Source organism: Scyliorhinus torazame, chromosome 17 (genome assembly GCF_047496885.1).
Source record: "Scyliorhinus torazame isolate Kashiwa2021f chromosome 17, sScyTor2.1, whole genome shotgun sequence".
In the NCBI taxonomy this organism is placed as follows: Eukaryota; Metazoa; Chordata; class Chondrichthyes; order Carcharhiniformes; family Scyliorhinidae; genus Scyliorhinus; species Scyliorhinus torazame.
In genome coordinates, this window is record NC_092723.1 from 70,753,224 (window position 1) to 70,768,405 (window position 15,182).

General features: G+C 49.1%; 1 protein-coding gene across 8 annotated transcripts in view; it reads right to left on the bottom strand.

Annotated features, from left to right (window-relative positions):
- LOC140393941 (tubby protein homolog) overlaps nucleotides 1-15,182 on the bottom strand; it is a 217,893-nt gene that overhangs the window by 98,179 nt on the left and 104,532 nt on the right. For all 8 annotated transcript variants that reach the window (XM_072480612.1, XM_072480615.1, XM_072480610.1 and 5 more), the window contains one exon: nucleotides 4,709-4,856. In XM_072480612.1, coding sequence (XP_072336713.1) covers nucleotides 4,709-4,856 — 148 coding nt within the window. The remainder of the gene's footprint in view (nucleotides 1-4,708; nucleotides 4,857-15,182) is intronic.

Genomic DNA, 15,182 nt, shown 5'->3' on the forward strand with positions numbered 1-15,182 from the left:
ACCCCGTCTACTACCGCCAGATCATCTCTGACATTATAGAACTGAGGGCATTGGCCCTTGAGCCACCCGTCTGTTAGGTGGCGCATGACACGCTGTAGCAAAGGGTCAGCCGCCGTCTCGCAGCGAATTTGGACGAGGCGTTCATCCGAGGCAGGTAGATTGGAGGCCACGAAGGCCACATGGACGTCAACCTGGCAGACGAATCCCGCTGGGTCACACGGAGTATTGACTGCCCTGGAGAGAGTGTCGGCAATGATGAGGTCTTTGCCTGGGGTGTATACCAGCTGGAAGTCGTATCACCGGAGTTTGAGAAGAATACGCTGGAGGCGAGGCGTCATGTCGTTCAAGTCTTTTTGTATTATATTGACCAGTGGGTGATGGTCGGTCTCGACGATGAATTGAGGAAGTCCGTATACATAATCGTGAAACTTAGCCACACTGGTCAGAAGGCCCAGGCACTCCTTTTCTATCTGCGCGTAGCGCTGTTCTGTGGGGGTCATGGCGCGTGACGCATATGCAACGGGGGCCCATGATGAGGCCTCATCGCGTTGCAGGAGCACTGCCCCAATGCCGGATTGGCTGGCATCGGTCGACATTTTGGTCTCCTTTGCTGGATCAAAGAAAGCTAAGACCGGGACCGTGGTGAGTTTGGTTTTGAGTTCTCTCCATTCGCGCTGGTGGGAAGGGAGCCATTGGAAGTCTGTCGTCTTCCTGACCAGGTTCCTGAGAGCCGTGGTATGAGAGGCGAGGTTAGGGATGAACTTCCCTAAAAAGTTGACCATGCCCAGAAATCGGAGGACCGCCTTCTTGTCCTCTGGCGTTTTCAAGGCTGTGATAGCAGCCATCTTGTCCGCATCCGGCCACAAACCCAACTGGGAGATGTGGTCCCTGAGGAACTTGAGTTCCATCTGACCAAAAGAGCATTTGGCCCTATTGAGGCGTAGGCCCTGCTCACGTATGTGTTTGAACACGCGCTGGAGGCGACTGACATGCTCTTGACCAAATGATTATGTCGTCGACATAGACGCGAACACCTTCAATGCGTTCCATCATTTGTTCCATGATCCTATGGAACACTTCTGAAGCAGATATGATCCCAAACAGCATCCTGTTGTAACAATATCTGCCAAAGGGGGTATTGAATGTACAGTTTCCTGCTGGATTTGTCGAGCTGGATTTGCCAGAATCCTTTTGAGGCGTCGAGTTTGGTGAAGAGCTTGGCGTGAGCCATCTCGCATGTGATCGCTTCGCGCTTGGGAATTGGATAATGCTCCCTCAAGTTATTTAGGTTCAGATCCTTGGGATCAATGCAAATTCTCAACTCGCCGAAAGGCTTTTTTACACATACCATGGAACTGACCCAGTCGGTTGGTTCCGTGACTCTGGAGATCACCCCTTGGACCTGGAGGTCCTGCAGCTGCTGCTTGAGGCGATCCTTAAGGGTCCTGGGACCCTGCGAGGTGCGTGCGCCACAGGCGTGGCGTTCTGTTTCAATAAGATCTTGTAGGTATATGGGAGCGTGCCCATGCCTTCGAAGACGTCGTGGTGCTGGTCGATGATGGCGTCGAGTTGCGCCCTGAAGTCAGTGTCCTGAAAGGCAGACGTGTGATCAGGAGAGAGAGAGTGAACTCTCTGAACTAGGTTCAACAGCTTGCATGCCTGTGCCAAGCTTGCGTGCCAAGCAGGGAGTCTTTCGAGGAGCCCACGATTTCAAAAGGAGGGATGGCTTTGCGTGACCTGTGCGTCACTTCAAGTTGGCACGGGCCGCTAGCAGGGATGACATTGCCATTATAATCCAATAGCTGGCAGGCTGATGGAAGGATGGCTGGTTTGACACGAAGGCTTTGGAAGTCAGACCGCGCAATGAGTTTGGCGGAGGCACCAGTGCCCAGGCAGAATCGTATTTGGGACCGGTTGACCGTCAGGGTGGCACACCACTCATCTTCTGGATCGATGCTGTATACCGACAGCGGCTGGTGTCTTTGCTTCGGCGGCACCCTGTTTTTTGTCACGACACCGACTCGGAAAAGGCGCCTTCGGGTCCTCGGTGTCACTGCTGTGTGGGAGGTCCGCATCGGACTCGGTGACCGTGGGTTGAATTGTCTGGACATTCCTGCGAGGCTGGCTGAAGCGATATGAATTGGCAGGCTGAGCTGCTCGGCAGAAGGCAGGATAGTGGCCACGTCTGCCACATCGTAGGCATTGTCGTTTTAAATGGGCGGAGCCACAGTTGCCGCACGCCGTAGCGTCAGCACGTTCGCTGCGCCACCGCGCATGCGCGGTGAGGTCATGCGTGGTGCGCGCCTGCGCATTACGTTCTTCGAGGTTGCCGTCCCCTCGTTTGGTACGCACAAGCACAGGAGTCCGCGAAAAGCACTCGAAATGGCCGCCCTCATCCAGGCTGAGGACCTGGAGTTGCTCAATCACTTGGACCTGTTCTGCCTCGTGGGGACCTTGCTGCACATTTTCAGCCGCTTGGTTGTGGGAATACCGACTCGTGGCGTTTTCGTGTAAGACACAGGTCTCAATGGCGGTCGCTAGGGTGAGCTGCTTTACTTTGAGGAGCTGCTGTCGTAGGGGGTCTGACTGAACACCGAAAACAATTTGGTCGCGTATCATGGCGTCGGACGAGGGCCCGTAGCTGCAATACTGCGCAAGGATGCAGAGGTGAGTGAGAAAGGATTGGAAAGGTTCATCCTTACACTGCAAACCCTGTTGGCACACATAGCGCTCAAAACTTTCATTCACCTCTACGCTGCAGTGAGTGTCAAACTTGAGGAGGACCGTCTTGAACTTTGTTTTATCTTCATCATCCGCAAAGGTGAGAGAATTGAAAATGTGGATGGCGTGTTCCCCGGCCATGGATAGGAGAAAAGCAATCTTCCTGGTATCCGAGGTGTCCTCCCTGTCTGTGGCCTCAAGGAAGAGCAGGAAGCACTGTTTGAATATCTTCCAGTTGGCCTCTAGGTTGCCGGCGGTGCGGAGCAGCGGCGGTGGGCAGATGTTGTCCATGTTGCAGGATGACGGAATGCTGGCGGAAGGCAGATCACTTGCAGGTAAGTCTAAGAAGTGTTAATATCCCTCAACTCCTGTATCATGTTGTGTTGGGTGTTCTGGATCCGTGGAACACATACAGGTCACCAACACTTGAAATAGTGCAACACTATTTTATTGAATCATTAACTGTTTACCATACTCTGACTGTGGGTTAACACAATACTAGCTTTAACTAAAGACCTTTGCCTTGTCCTAACCAGTCGATGCACTCAGCACATGGTGAATGTCTGTGTTGCAGGCTGTGAGCTCTGTCCTACTAGCTAGCTGCAGCTCGCATGAGCAGGAACTCTGATGCCCCCTGTCTTTATAGTGCGTGTGCTCTAACTGGTGATTGGCTGCGGTGTTGTGTGTGTTGATTGGTCCCACTGTGTGTCCATCAGTGTGTGTCTGCACCATGATATACTGCTGTATATTATGACAAGTAATAGGTGAGAAGAATTGCAAAATAACCCTTTTATATTGTAAGCAATGAAATAACTTCCCTGGCCAGAGAAAGCTGAATCTTACCAGTGGATCAAGAAGACACAGGCCTGCTCAGTCCAGACACTCAGGGGTAGAACTCATCTTTGTGCAAAATGAATGATAACAAGTTGACAACTTTATACTGGCTTAATTTTTATTGAAGTTAATGGAAATAGAAATTTGTAGAGTTAAAAAATGGGCTGCTGACTCATCATCACCCATTTTACATTATACTGCATTGCAAAGCCAAGATCTACCCCATTGGGTATACCCAGGAAGCAAGCACCAGAACAAGGATCTCATTATCATCCTGGTGTCACACAGAAGTTTTCTGATGAAATTTAAAAAAAAATCTTCCTCAGGATCTCGCTGCTACCCTGCTGAGGGCAATGGTTATTGTTACAGCATTACCCAGATAGTGGCAGAAATAATGTTGCTTCACATTCTGAATTTTGCTGAAAGAACAGACATGTTGCTGAATTTTTCCATCTCGCATTCATTCGGACAAACACAAGAATGCCAAATTTCAAACAATCACAACGATTTATACTACAGGAGACAGGGGGTGCTGATTGGTTGGAAGATCAACGCTGATTGGCTGAGGTGTAGCCATGGAGTTCGGATCTTGGAGTTCTCCGTTGCCTGTTCCACGGCAACACCTTGATCAATCAGAGTTGATTTGTCAACCAATCAGCAGCCTTGTAATTTAAATTGTTGTGATCGTTTGAAATTTGCTATTCTTGTGTTTGTGTAATGAGTTCAAGTCAAAAATGTCTCTCTTTTCAACAGTATTTAAGTTCTGTACGGCCAAGTGCTTATTTGTGATATGTGAATCTAGACAATAAGAGTCAATAAACATTTGAGTCATGGATGGCACCAACATTGAGCCTAATGCTATTGTTACCACAGCGACTACACACTTATGCTTTCCAATCAGTAGCCATCAATATTGCTTTCCTCCTCTGGCTTCAGAGAGGTCAGTTGTAGCTCACTGATCTGCCTCCCTATTTCCAGTTTTTCGAACAGGCTCCAAAACTACTGAATAACCATACATCACATTTGGACATTTAGGCGTGCAAATTTCCCTATTGGCACACAGTCCGGGAATGTCACACTACACATTGTGCTTCTGCCTCCCGATTGGAATGTCCTCACCCGTACAACAATTGGCATGACCAAAATGTCTTACTTTGATTCGCAGTCTTTGCTTCGACCAATGGCGCCTGTTCACCAGAGCGTTTACTCTTCGTCTTCTTCAACTTCTTGTCCTCGGTGTTGGACTGAACCATCAGAGGCTCCTGTCGTTTCTTCTTCTGTTTCTGCTCCAGCAGTGCACGCTGTGGGGACAGGTAAGACAGATTTTAGTCAGTTTAGATTCAGTCATTGAGAATGAGAACTGTTCACAATTATTGGATTAATTGGATACCCCCCCACTCCATATAGCATCCTTGTTGTCCGAGGATTTCTAATCATGGCTCAATGGGGAAAATAGATGAGGAAGGCCCCAAGAATACTTTAATCAGTATGGGGATTGAACCCATCGCATCATAGTTTCCTTGAATATCAGCTGAGCTCCCATAGTTGTGTACCCAACCCCCAGTCTACTTTCCTGCACTAATATCAGTAAACAGTTCATTTCTGACTGAAACATGTGAGTGGCAAATCTTTTGAAGCGACTGGTTGGCACGCCAGTCTCAGTTTGATCTCTAGCAATGAGGTTCAATCTTTCTCTTTTATAAATTTAGAATACCCAATTATTCTTTTCCAATTAAGGGACAATTTAGCGTGGCCAATTCACCTACCCTGCACATCTTTGGGTTGTGGGGGTGAGACCCACGCAAACACGGGGAGAATGTGCAAACTCAACATGGATAGTGACCTGGGGCCAGGATCGAACACGGGTCCTCGGCGCCGTGGGGCAGCAATGCTAACCACTGCGTCCCCTGGCATGCAGTTGAATCTACCCGCGATTTATGTCGCTTCTCTGAAAATTGTATGCTGAAATCCCTTCAGCATCAACTGTCCCAGAGAGTTTGCCTTGGAAGTCAATTTGGATTGTGCAGAAAAAAACAAAATAGTTCCAGTTGCAACTTCTTCTGCAAAAATACCCTTTTCTGCTTCTGAGGCATTTCCACGAGTATCAACAGAGCAGCTCAAACCGTTATCGAAGTGACTGTCATGATATTCAAGTGAACATCACAGCACATACACACATACATAGTGATGGACAGATCAACGGACCAATTAGCACACACAAGACGACAGCCAATCACAGACAAGAGCATACACAGTACAAAACAAGGAACATGACACTTCCTGGGCAGTCCAGCAGGAGGCGGCTCAGGGCAAGGACCTCCATGCCAGACACTCAGACAGTCACCATGTGCGGAGTACCAGAGTTTGTTATATAAATAGTTAAAAGAAATAAAACTGCATTGTACCAATCGCAACCGTGTTGGTTCGTCTGTGTCTCAGAGTACCCAACACTTCATGGTACCAGAAGTGAATTAAAACCTATCCACAAATCTGCCATCCTGCGCCATGGACATCGTCAACACACCGCAGCCGTTGCAAGTCGCTGGGAACCTTGGCTTAAATTGGCGCTGTTCAAACAGCGCTTCAAACTCTTTTTGGAAGCCAACGGAAAATAGAGCGCCTCGGACAAAAGAGAGATTGCCATCCTCCTCACCACCGCAGGTCAGCACGCCATCCATGTCTACAACTCTCTGGTGTTCGCGGAAGGCGAGGACAAATCTAAATACGACACGGTCCTCCTCAGGCTCGACCAACACTTCAACGTTGAGGTCAACGAGAGCTTTGAGAGGTATGTCTTCCAGCAGCGCCTGCAAGGTAAGGATGAGCTCTTTCAGTCATTCCTGACGCATCTCCGCATACTCGCGCAGTCCTGCGGTTACGACACCACCTCAGAGTCCATGATCCGGGACCAGATCGTTTTTGGTGTTGCCTCGGGCAGCCTACGCCAGCAGCTTTTAAAAATAAAAGGCCTAACCTTAGCATCTGCAGATGAAGCCTGTGTCCTGCACGAGAACGCGACTAGCCGCTATGCCCAATTTCAGGCGACCGAATCGGCGCAGAGGGGGTCCTACGCGACCGGATCGGCGAGCCAGGTGCCCCACGAGGCCGAACGGATCCAGGCGATCGAGTTTCTCCTGGCCCGCGGCCCGGACGAGGGCGGCCGTTTCGCGCGCTTTTCGAGGCCTCCCGCGCTTGTGCGCGCCAAAACCTACGGCAACACTGAGGGACGTGATGCGCAGGCGCGTTCGACACAAGACCGAACTGCGCATGCGCAGTGGCGCAACGAACGCCATGACATCACCATGTGCGGCAACTGTGGAGCTGCACATTTAAAAGGGCAATGTCCCGCAAAAACCCGACAATGCCTACGCTGTGGTAAGGTGGGCCACTACACTGCTTACTGTCGAGCAGCTCAACCTGTTGATCTTCCACATCTCCGACAACCTCGCAGGAACGTGCGGACCATTCAGCCTCCACATTACGACATCCAGACCGATGACACAGATGACCGAGACGCCTTCCGGGTTGTGGTCATTGATGGGAACTGAGTCAACACAATCAATCCGGGTGATGAATGGTGTGCCACCCTGACGGTTAACCGATCGTCGATCACTTTCCGCCTGGACGCCTCCGCCAACCTCATAGCATGGTCAGCCTTCTACGCCATGAAGGTCAGATCACCAATCCGGCCGTCCCGGTGCAGGATGGTCGACTACAATGGGAACGTTATCCCGGCTATGGGATCCTGCCAGCTCCAGGTGACACACACACGGCCACACTCTCATTCGAGATAGTCATCGAAGGACTCTCTGCTAGGTGCACAGGCATGCAAGGCTCTCCACCTCGTGCAACGAGTTCACTCTCTCTCTGCAGACGGCACATCTGACTTCCCGGATGCAGAGTTCAACGCACAGCCCCAATCGCTCCTCGCCCACAACCAGGAGGCATTCGAGGGGATGGGAACACTGCCATACACCTACCGAATTTGTCTCAAACCAGACGCCATCCCGGTCATTCACGCACCTCGCAGGGTCCCAGCACCACTCAAAGACCGCCTCAAGCAGCAGCTGCAGGATATCCAGGACCAAGGGGTCCTATCCAGGGTCACGGAGCCCACGCCGTGGGTCAGCTCCATGGTGTGTGTCAAGAAGCCCTCCGGCGAGCTCCGCATATGTATTGACCCAAAAGACCTCAATAACAATATCATGAGAGAACATTATCCCATACCCAAACGGGAGGAGATCACGACTGAAATGGCCCAGGCGAAAATATTTACGAAACTGGATGCCTGTAAGGGGTTTTGGCAGATCCAACTCAATCCGTCCAGCCGAAAGCTATGTACATTCAATACCCCTTTCGGCAGGTTCTGCTACAACCGGATGCCATTTGGTATCATCTCGGCATCCAAGGTCTTTCATAGGATCATGGAGCAGATGATGGAAGGCATCAAAGGGGTGCGTGTATACGTGGACGACGTCATCATCTGGTCCACCACACCACAGGAGCACATATATCGTCTCCAACGTGTTTTTGCCCGCATACGGGAAAACGGCCTGCGCCTCAACCGAGCCAAGTGTTCTTTCGGCCAAACCGAGCTGAAGTTCCTGGGGGACCATATCTCCCAGTCAGGGGTCCATCCGGATGCAGACAAGGTGAGCGCCATCACAGCCATGCCGCAGCCGGCAAACAAGAAAGCAGTGCTACGCTTCCTTGGCATGGTCAACTTCCTGGGGAAGTTCATTCCCAACCTTGCCTCCCACACGACGGCTCTTCGCCACCTCGTCAAAAAGTCCACAGAGTTCCAGTGGCAACACATACACCAGCTGGAATGGGAGGAGCTCAAACTCAAACTCACCACTGCACCGGTATTGGCGTTCTTTGACACGTCTCGTGCCACCAAAATCTCGACTGATGCCAGCCAATCTGGCATTGGAGCAGTGCTCCTGCAGCGGGATGACACAGTGACATGGGCCCCAGTTGCCTATGCATCGCGAGCCATGACCCCCACAGAGCAGCGCTACACGCAGATCGAAAAGGAGTGCCTGGGCTTGCTAACCAGTTTAGACAAGTTCCATGATTATGTATATGGTCTTCCCCGGTTCACTGTCGAAAAGGACCACCGCCCCCTGGTCAGCATAATAAACAAGGACCTGAACAAGATGACCCCTCGCCTCCAGCGCATCCTACTTAAACTCAGGAGGTACGACTTCCAACTGGTCTACACCCCATGGAAGGAACTCATCGTTGCGGATGCCCTATCCAGAGCAGTGAGCACGCCGCCAGATTCGGAGGGGTTCTATGTCAGGTCGAGGCGCAGGTGGCCTTCACATCGGCAAATCTACCAGCTGACGACTCCAGTCTGGCACGTATTCGCCGAGAGACTGCGGCCGACCCCCTTCTACAATGTGTGATGCGCCACATGACGGGAGGGTGGCTCAAAGGGCAGTGCCCGCAGTTCTACAATGTCCGAGACAACCTGGCCGTCATTGATGGTGTCCTTCTGAAGCTGGACAGGATTGTGATTCCGCACAGCATGCACAAGCTGGTTCTCGACCAACTACACGAAGGCCACTTGGAGGTCGAGAAGTGCAGACGGAGGGCCCGAGAGGTGGTATACTGGCCGGGCATCAGTGACGATATTGCCAACATGGTGCTCAACTGTCCCACCTGCCAAAGGTTTCAGCCGGCGCAACCTCCTGAAACTCGCTTCTGCCCCATGAGCTGGTGACGTCCCCATGGGCGAAGGTGGGTGTTGACCTATTTCATGTGCTCGGCAGGGACTATGTCATCATCGTTGACTACTTCTCCAACTACCCAGAAGTCATACGCCTGCACGATTTGACGTTGTCTGCTGTCATCAGGGCTTGCAAAGACACCTTTGCTCCCCACGGCATTCCGACGACGGTCATGTCGGACAATGAGCCCTGTTTCACCAGCCAGGAATGGTCATCGTTTGCTGCCTCGTATGGCTTCACACACGTGACGTCCAGCCCTCTGCACCCCCAGTCAAATGGAAAGGCGGAGAAGGGCGTTCACATTGTCAAGCGGCTCCTCTTCAAGGCTGCTGCTGCCGGGTCGGACTTCTGCTGGCATATTGCTCGGCCCCACTAGCCACTGGTCTCTCACCAGCCCAGATGCTGATGGGTCGCGCCCTCAGGACCACTGTGCCTTCCATCCTGGCACCAACAATAGACCATGCTCTGGTACTGCACAGGATGCAACTGCAGCGCGGTTGCCAGAAGAGATCATATGACACACGGGCAACTGATCTTCCCGCCCTGGCCCCTGGAGACGACGTCCGCATCCACCTACCAGAAGGTGGCTGGTCAGCACCTGCCGAAGTTCTCCGACGCGTGGCTCCCCGCTCATTCCTGGTTCGCATGCCTGATGGATCCGTGCGTAGGCGCAATTGCCGGGCTCTTCGCCTACTCCGCCTACTTCCACGCTCGCAACGAGACCTTACACTGACACCGTGTCCTCCTGTGGTTCCTGATAACGACTTTAGCTGCCTGCTACCATGCCCCTTCCGTCGCCGCCCGTGGCCAGGCCCGCACCTCAGCCAGTGGTTCCAGACCCACCCTTGATGCGGTCAACCCGAATTCGTCACCCACCTACTGGACTGGACTTATGAGACTGTTTACACGTTGAACTCATGCAACCACTGTTTTAACATGTTTATGTTCTTATCGTTACAGGAATTTGTTTTATCGTTCCACATTTCCACGTTCTTTGTTATGGTACAACCTCGTTATTGTGTCACACCCGACATCACCCCTTGTATATAGTTAAGCCCCATGTACATGCTGTAAATATTACATACACACACATTTAGCTGCACTCAGTACACATCTCTATTTATAACCACTTAGGCACATAATCTTGTAAAAAAGGGGGATGTCATGATATTCAAGTGAACATCACAGCACATACACACATACATTGTGATGGACAGAGCAACGGACCAATTTGCACACACAACACGACAGCCAATCACAGACAACAGCATACACAGTACAAAACAAGGAACATGACACTTCCTGGGCAGTCCAGCAGGAGACGGCTCAGGGCAAGGACCTCCAAGCCAGACAGTCACCATGTGCTGAGTACCAGAGTTTGTTATATAAATAGTTAAAAGAAATAAAACTGCGTTGTACCAATCACAACCGTGTTGGTTCGTCTGTGTCTCAGAGTACCCAACACTTCAGTGACAGTTTGAGAATTTAAGTACTGTCAACCCCAGAGATTCACTAGCAAGGGCTGACTGCATCAAACTAACTGGAGCTTGGCCGATCCAATGATCCACAAGTCCTGGACTTGTCTTTTCTGCTTTCTCTTTAACTTTCAGCTTGTCAAAGACACTGGCCCCTGCAGGGAGGGGCCCACAGGGGCTGACCAGATCCCCTGCTTGGTGCTCTCACCACCTGCCCATCACCACCTGCTTCCGGAGGCCACGTGACCAGCAGTGACGTTTGCTGCAAAGGTGAAAATAGAGAAGTGTGCTGTATTTGTACAGGATTAAAATAAAAGTGATTGCTTGCACTGCAGGCCAGATTAGGGTAATGTTTCCTGCATGACACTGGAGACACTGGCAAGTGCCTCAGTGGCTATGGGATTTCTGGCACACATTTATAGCACATCCTCTTTCAAAACAGTTCAAGGCTCTCAGAACTTGGGAACAGCGGTCTCCTTCCAGAATGGTTCTGTCTATTAGGGAAAACATGTATGTGTTTGTATTCACCTTTACCCAGGCCACCAGGAAGTTAGCCTTGACAGATTTGGGAGTTTAAAGATCAGACAAAGTTCAGCTGTAAACACTATTGCCTCTGCAATGGCTGATGTCCATTCCAGATATACACTTATCAACAGAGATCCTCATGTACCATCCCGGCTATACACTTATCCACAAAGATTCTCATGTACCGTCCGAGATATACACTCATCCACAGGACTTCTCATGTACCATCCCAGATGTACATTTATCCACAGTGTTTCTCATGGACCATCCCAGATATGTATTCATCCACAGAGGCCCTCATGTACTGTCCTTGCTATACACTATCAATGTAGCCCCACCTAACCTGCACACCCCTGGATGCTAAGGGATAATTTTATTATGACCAATCATTGGTGACCAATCCACCTAACCTGCACATCTTTGGAGTGTGGGAGGAAACCAGAACACTTGGAGGAAACCCACACACACACGGGGAGAAAGTGCAAACTCTTCACAGTTATCCTCGGCTGGAATTGAACCCGGGTCCCTGGAGCTACGAGGCAGCTGTGCTAACCACTGTGCCGCCAATCATATTCATGACATTAGGAAAACTTAGAGAATGACAAAAAAGATTGTGATGGAGGTGCAGTAGTTACAGGATGAAGGGAAAAGAAAGAGGTAACTGAGCCCCGTGGAAGGGATGTGTGAGTTTCCCTGACTGGAGTGAAGAGTGAAGCTAAGGAGGATGTATTTTTAAAAAATCTTTATTATTGCCACAAGTAGGCTTACATTAACACTGCAATGAAGATACTGTGAAAATCCCCTACTCGCCACAGGAAAGCAAGACTAACATGAAAGCAAAGATGGTCACTGCTGGGCTGAAGTTGGAAGAGGCCCAAAGAAACAGGGTGTAATTTCCTCTTTCAAGATGCGGGAGAAATCCGGCAGAGCAGATTGTCCGATCATTCAACTTTCACTTCCAACGATTTCGACAAGAATATCAGGTGGATTCCGGAATGAGTGCACATTCTACTTAGCTGGTCGACCACTCAAGGAGTGAAGGTGAGGATTACACCAAGTGAAGAATTGGAAGGGGTAAGTGGGTGAAATTTGAGTTGGGCAGGAAGGTAAACCGGACGGTATTACATTGATCACCAATTACATACTGCGTCTCTCAGTCCATTCCATTAGATTGAATGGGATGGAGTCCGAAGCAGGGTATATAACTGGCAGTAGATATGATACTCTCCGCTTTACATTCCCATCCGAGGAAAATTAACCCCTAAGAGGGCATGATAAAAATAGAAAAGTGGAGATTCAGACATTGCAAGACGTCACGCTGATTAGTAGTTGCAGGGGCCAGGCCTTGCCTCAGGCTTGTGGGATGTCCAAAGTAAAGTCAGATGAAAAATCTAAAGCAGTGTTACAGAGGCATGTAACATAGACAAGATCGGCAGTAACTGGGCTACCCTGAGCACCAGAACCTTCAAAGCCAATGGATAAATTGAAAGTAAATATTCTTGTCTTCAGTAAACTGTGCCAAGTCAATTGCAATTTGTGGGAAAATATTCTGTACTGCAACAATAACTCTTTGGGAATGGATTTAAGCATTTGTAAATCCCTTGAACTATGGAACCTCAACTTCTATTGAATAACAAAGTCCATCAGCCCATCAAAATTGAATTTGAAACATTTTTTTTGGCTGCTCAAGTATTTCATTTATTAGATGTTCAAAGTATACCAAATAAGCATATACTTTTACAACAGTCCCCCACCAATTACATGGGAAAAACAAGGAATAGTTTCTTCAAAAAGCATGACGAGAAACTAAAGCAGCCTTTATTTCAAAGATTAATGTTTTGGAACGCCTGAAATTCCTAACATCGCCTTCAGAAGCCAAATCATTAAGATGAAGGGTTGCTGGGCTCTCTGGCATGTCGTTTCCTCACCCTTTGTTCAGGCACGCTACAGTTTATCTTGCTACTCTCAGAGGACTCCGACAGGGTTGTCATTACTGGGTGGCTCTGAGTTTTCCCAAAGAAAAAAACGATCTACCTTTGGCCAGCTGTGGAATCACTTCTCCAATGTGCTCAGAGCTGCCACATGAACTATTATTGGAAACAGACCCATGCCGCCTCCTGTCCTGGGTTCCTGCAAGGGAGCCAGTTGAAGGAATGGTTGCCATTGCAATTTTTCAAACTACTATCAGGATGTCAACCCTTTCAACACCAAACAGGAACCCAAGTGTGATGACTGAAGAAAGTAAACGCTAGACCACAGGGTCCCTTTGAAACAAACGAAGGGCACAAGGAATTCTCAGAACCCCAAACAAAAATCAACCGCTCCGGAGAAGATTCACCTTCAATTTGAAACATTAACCAGCAAGGAAATAATTCAAAACAGTGCATTCGCTAAAGAAGTAGGTTTCCCAGGGAGCAAAAACAATAGGAAAATGAATTAATCCCATGGGACACAAAAGCATTGAATGTATTGACTTGTTACACCGATTGAAACTGAGGCATTAAACAATTGAAAGTTAAAAGGTTAACATCTTCACCAAGTGAACGAGGAAGGAACATTAGATCGATGCACTGAACACTCACCCACTAGTACTGCATAGGATTATATAAGATATAGGGCGCAGAAACAGACCATTCATTCCAACCAATCCTTGATGGTGTTTATGCTCCGCTTACACCTCCCACCATCTTGTCTCATCTAAATCTATCATCCTAATACTCTAGTCCCTTCTTCTTCATATGTTTCTCTAACCTTTCCTTAAATGCCTCTATTCTATTCAATTCAACCACTCCCTGTGGTAGTGAGTTCTTTGGGGAAAGAGGTTTCTCCCGAACACCCTCAAGAATTCCTCAGTGACTATCTGATATTGACGGCCTCCAGTTATGGTCCTCCCTACTGGAGGAAACATTCTCTCCGTATATATGTCACAACTCAATTTTATATGTCCTCATATTATCAAAGGAAACCACCCTGCCTTCATCGCTGTGCATGCTCCCACTCCCTATAACTAACGTTTCTGCCAACTCAGCAAATAATAACTGATGCAGAGCTGAGCGATGGAAGATGAAAGAAGATGAGAGAACTCTTCATTCAATGCAGGGTTTCGCGTCAGCCTCCTGTCAGTGTATTCTCTCAGGGATTTCCACTTCTGCAGTACACTGTCACCATTGTTCCATACACCAAGCAACCACTGGGATGTATTTTTAATCTGTTAGAGCATTTGACATATGGATTCACTGAAGGAGGTAATGCAGACAAGCTGCAGCTCTCTCAGCACCATGTCTACATGTCGCCAGTGGACAGCTCAGTCTATCAGGAGTTCTCCCTTCTCTTATGCTTTGCGTCGCGGAGGTCCAGTTAATTCCACTCAAGTATTGTATTTCTCACGTGGGTCGAACTGCTAACAATTTTGATTGAGGGCTCCTTCTCCCTTTTCCCAATGACCCATTCAAATCCAACGACTCCACATTTCTCCAGGTCTGAGGAAACATATCTATAATAAATAACCCATTCCCTTTTGTAAGTGAGTACTGAATGTGGTTCCAACACCTTTGCAGGAGGTGCTTTCCAGATCGTAACTCTGTGAAAAACAAATCTCATCACTTTCATGTTTGTTTTGGCAATTACTTTAAATCGGAGTTCTCTGATCAACAACCCACCCGCCAGTGAAGACAGTGCCTCCTTATTTATTGTCAAAGAGGTTCATCTTTTTGAACTCCTTTTTAAAACTCCCTTTATTCTTCTTTGCTGTCAGTGTCTCCATATAATTGAAGTCCCTCATAGAAGCACAGAGTAGAACCATAGAATTCCTACAGTGTAGTGGGAGGCCATTCAGCCCATCGAGCTTGCACCGACCATGTAAAAGAGCACAATGCCTAGGCCCACTCCCCTG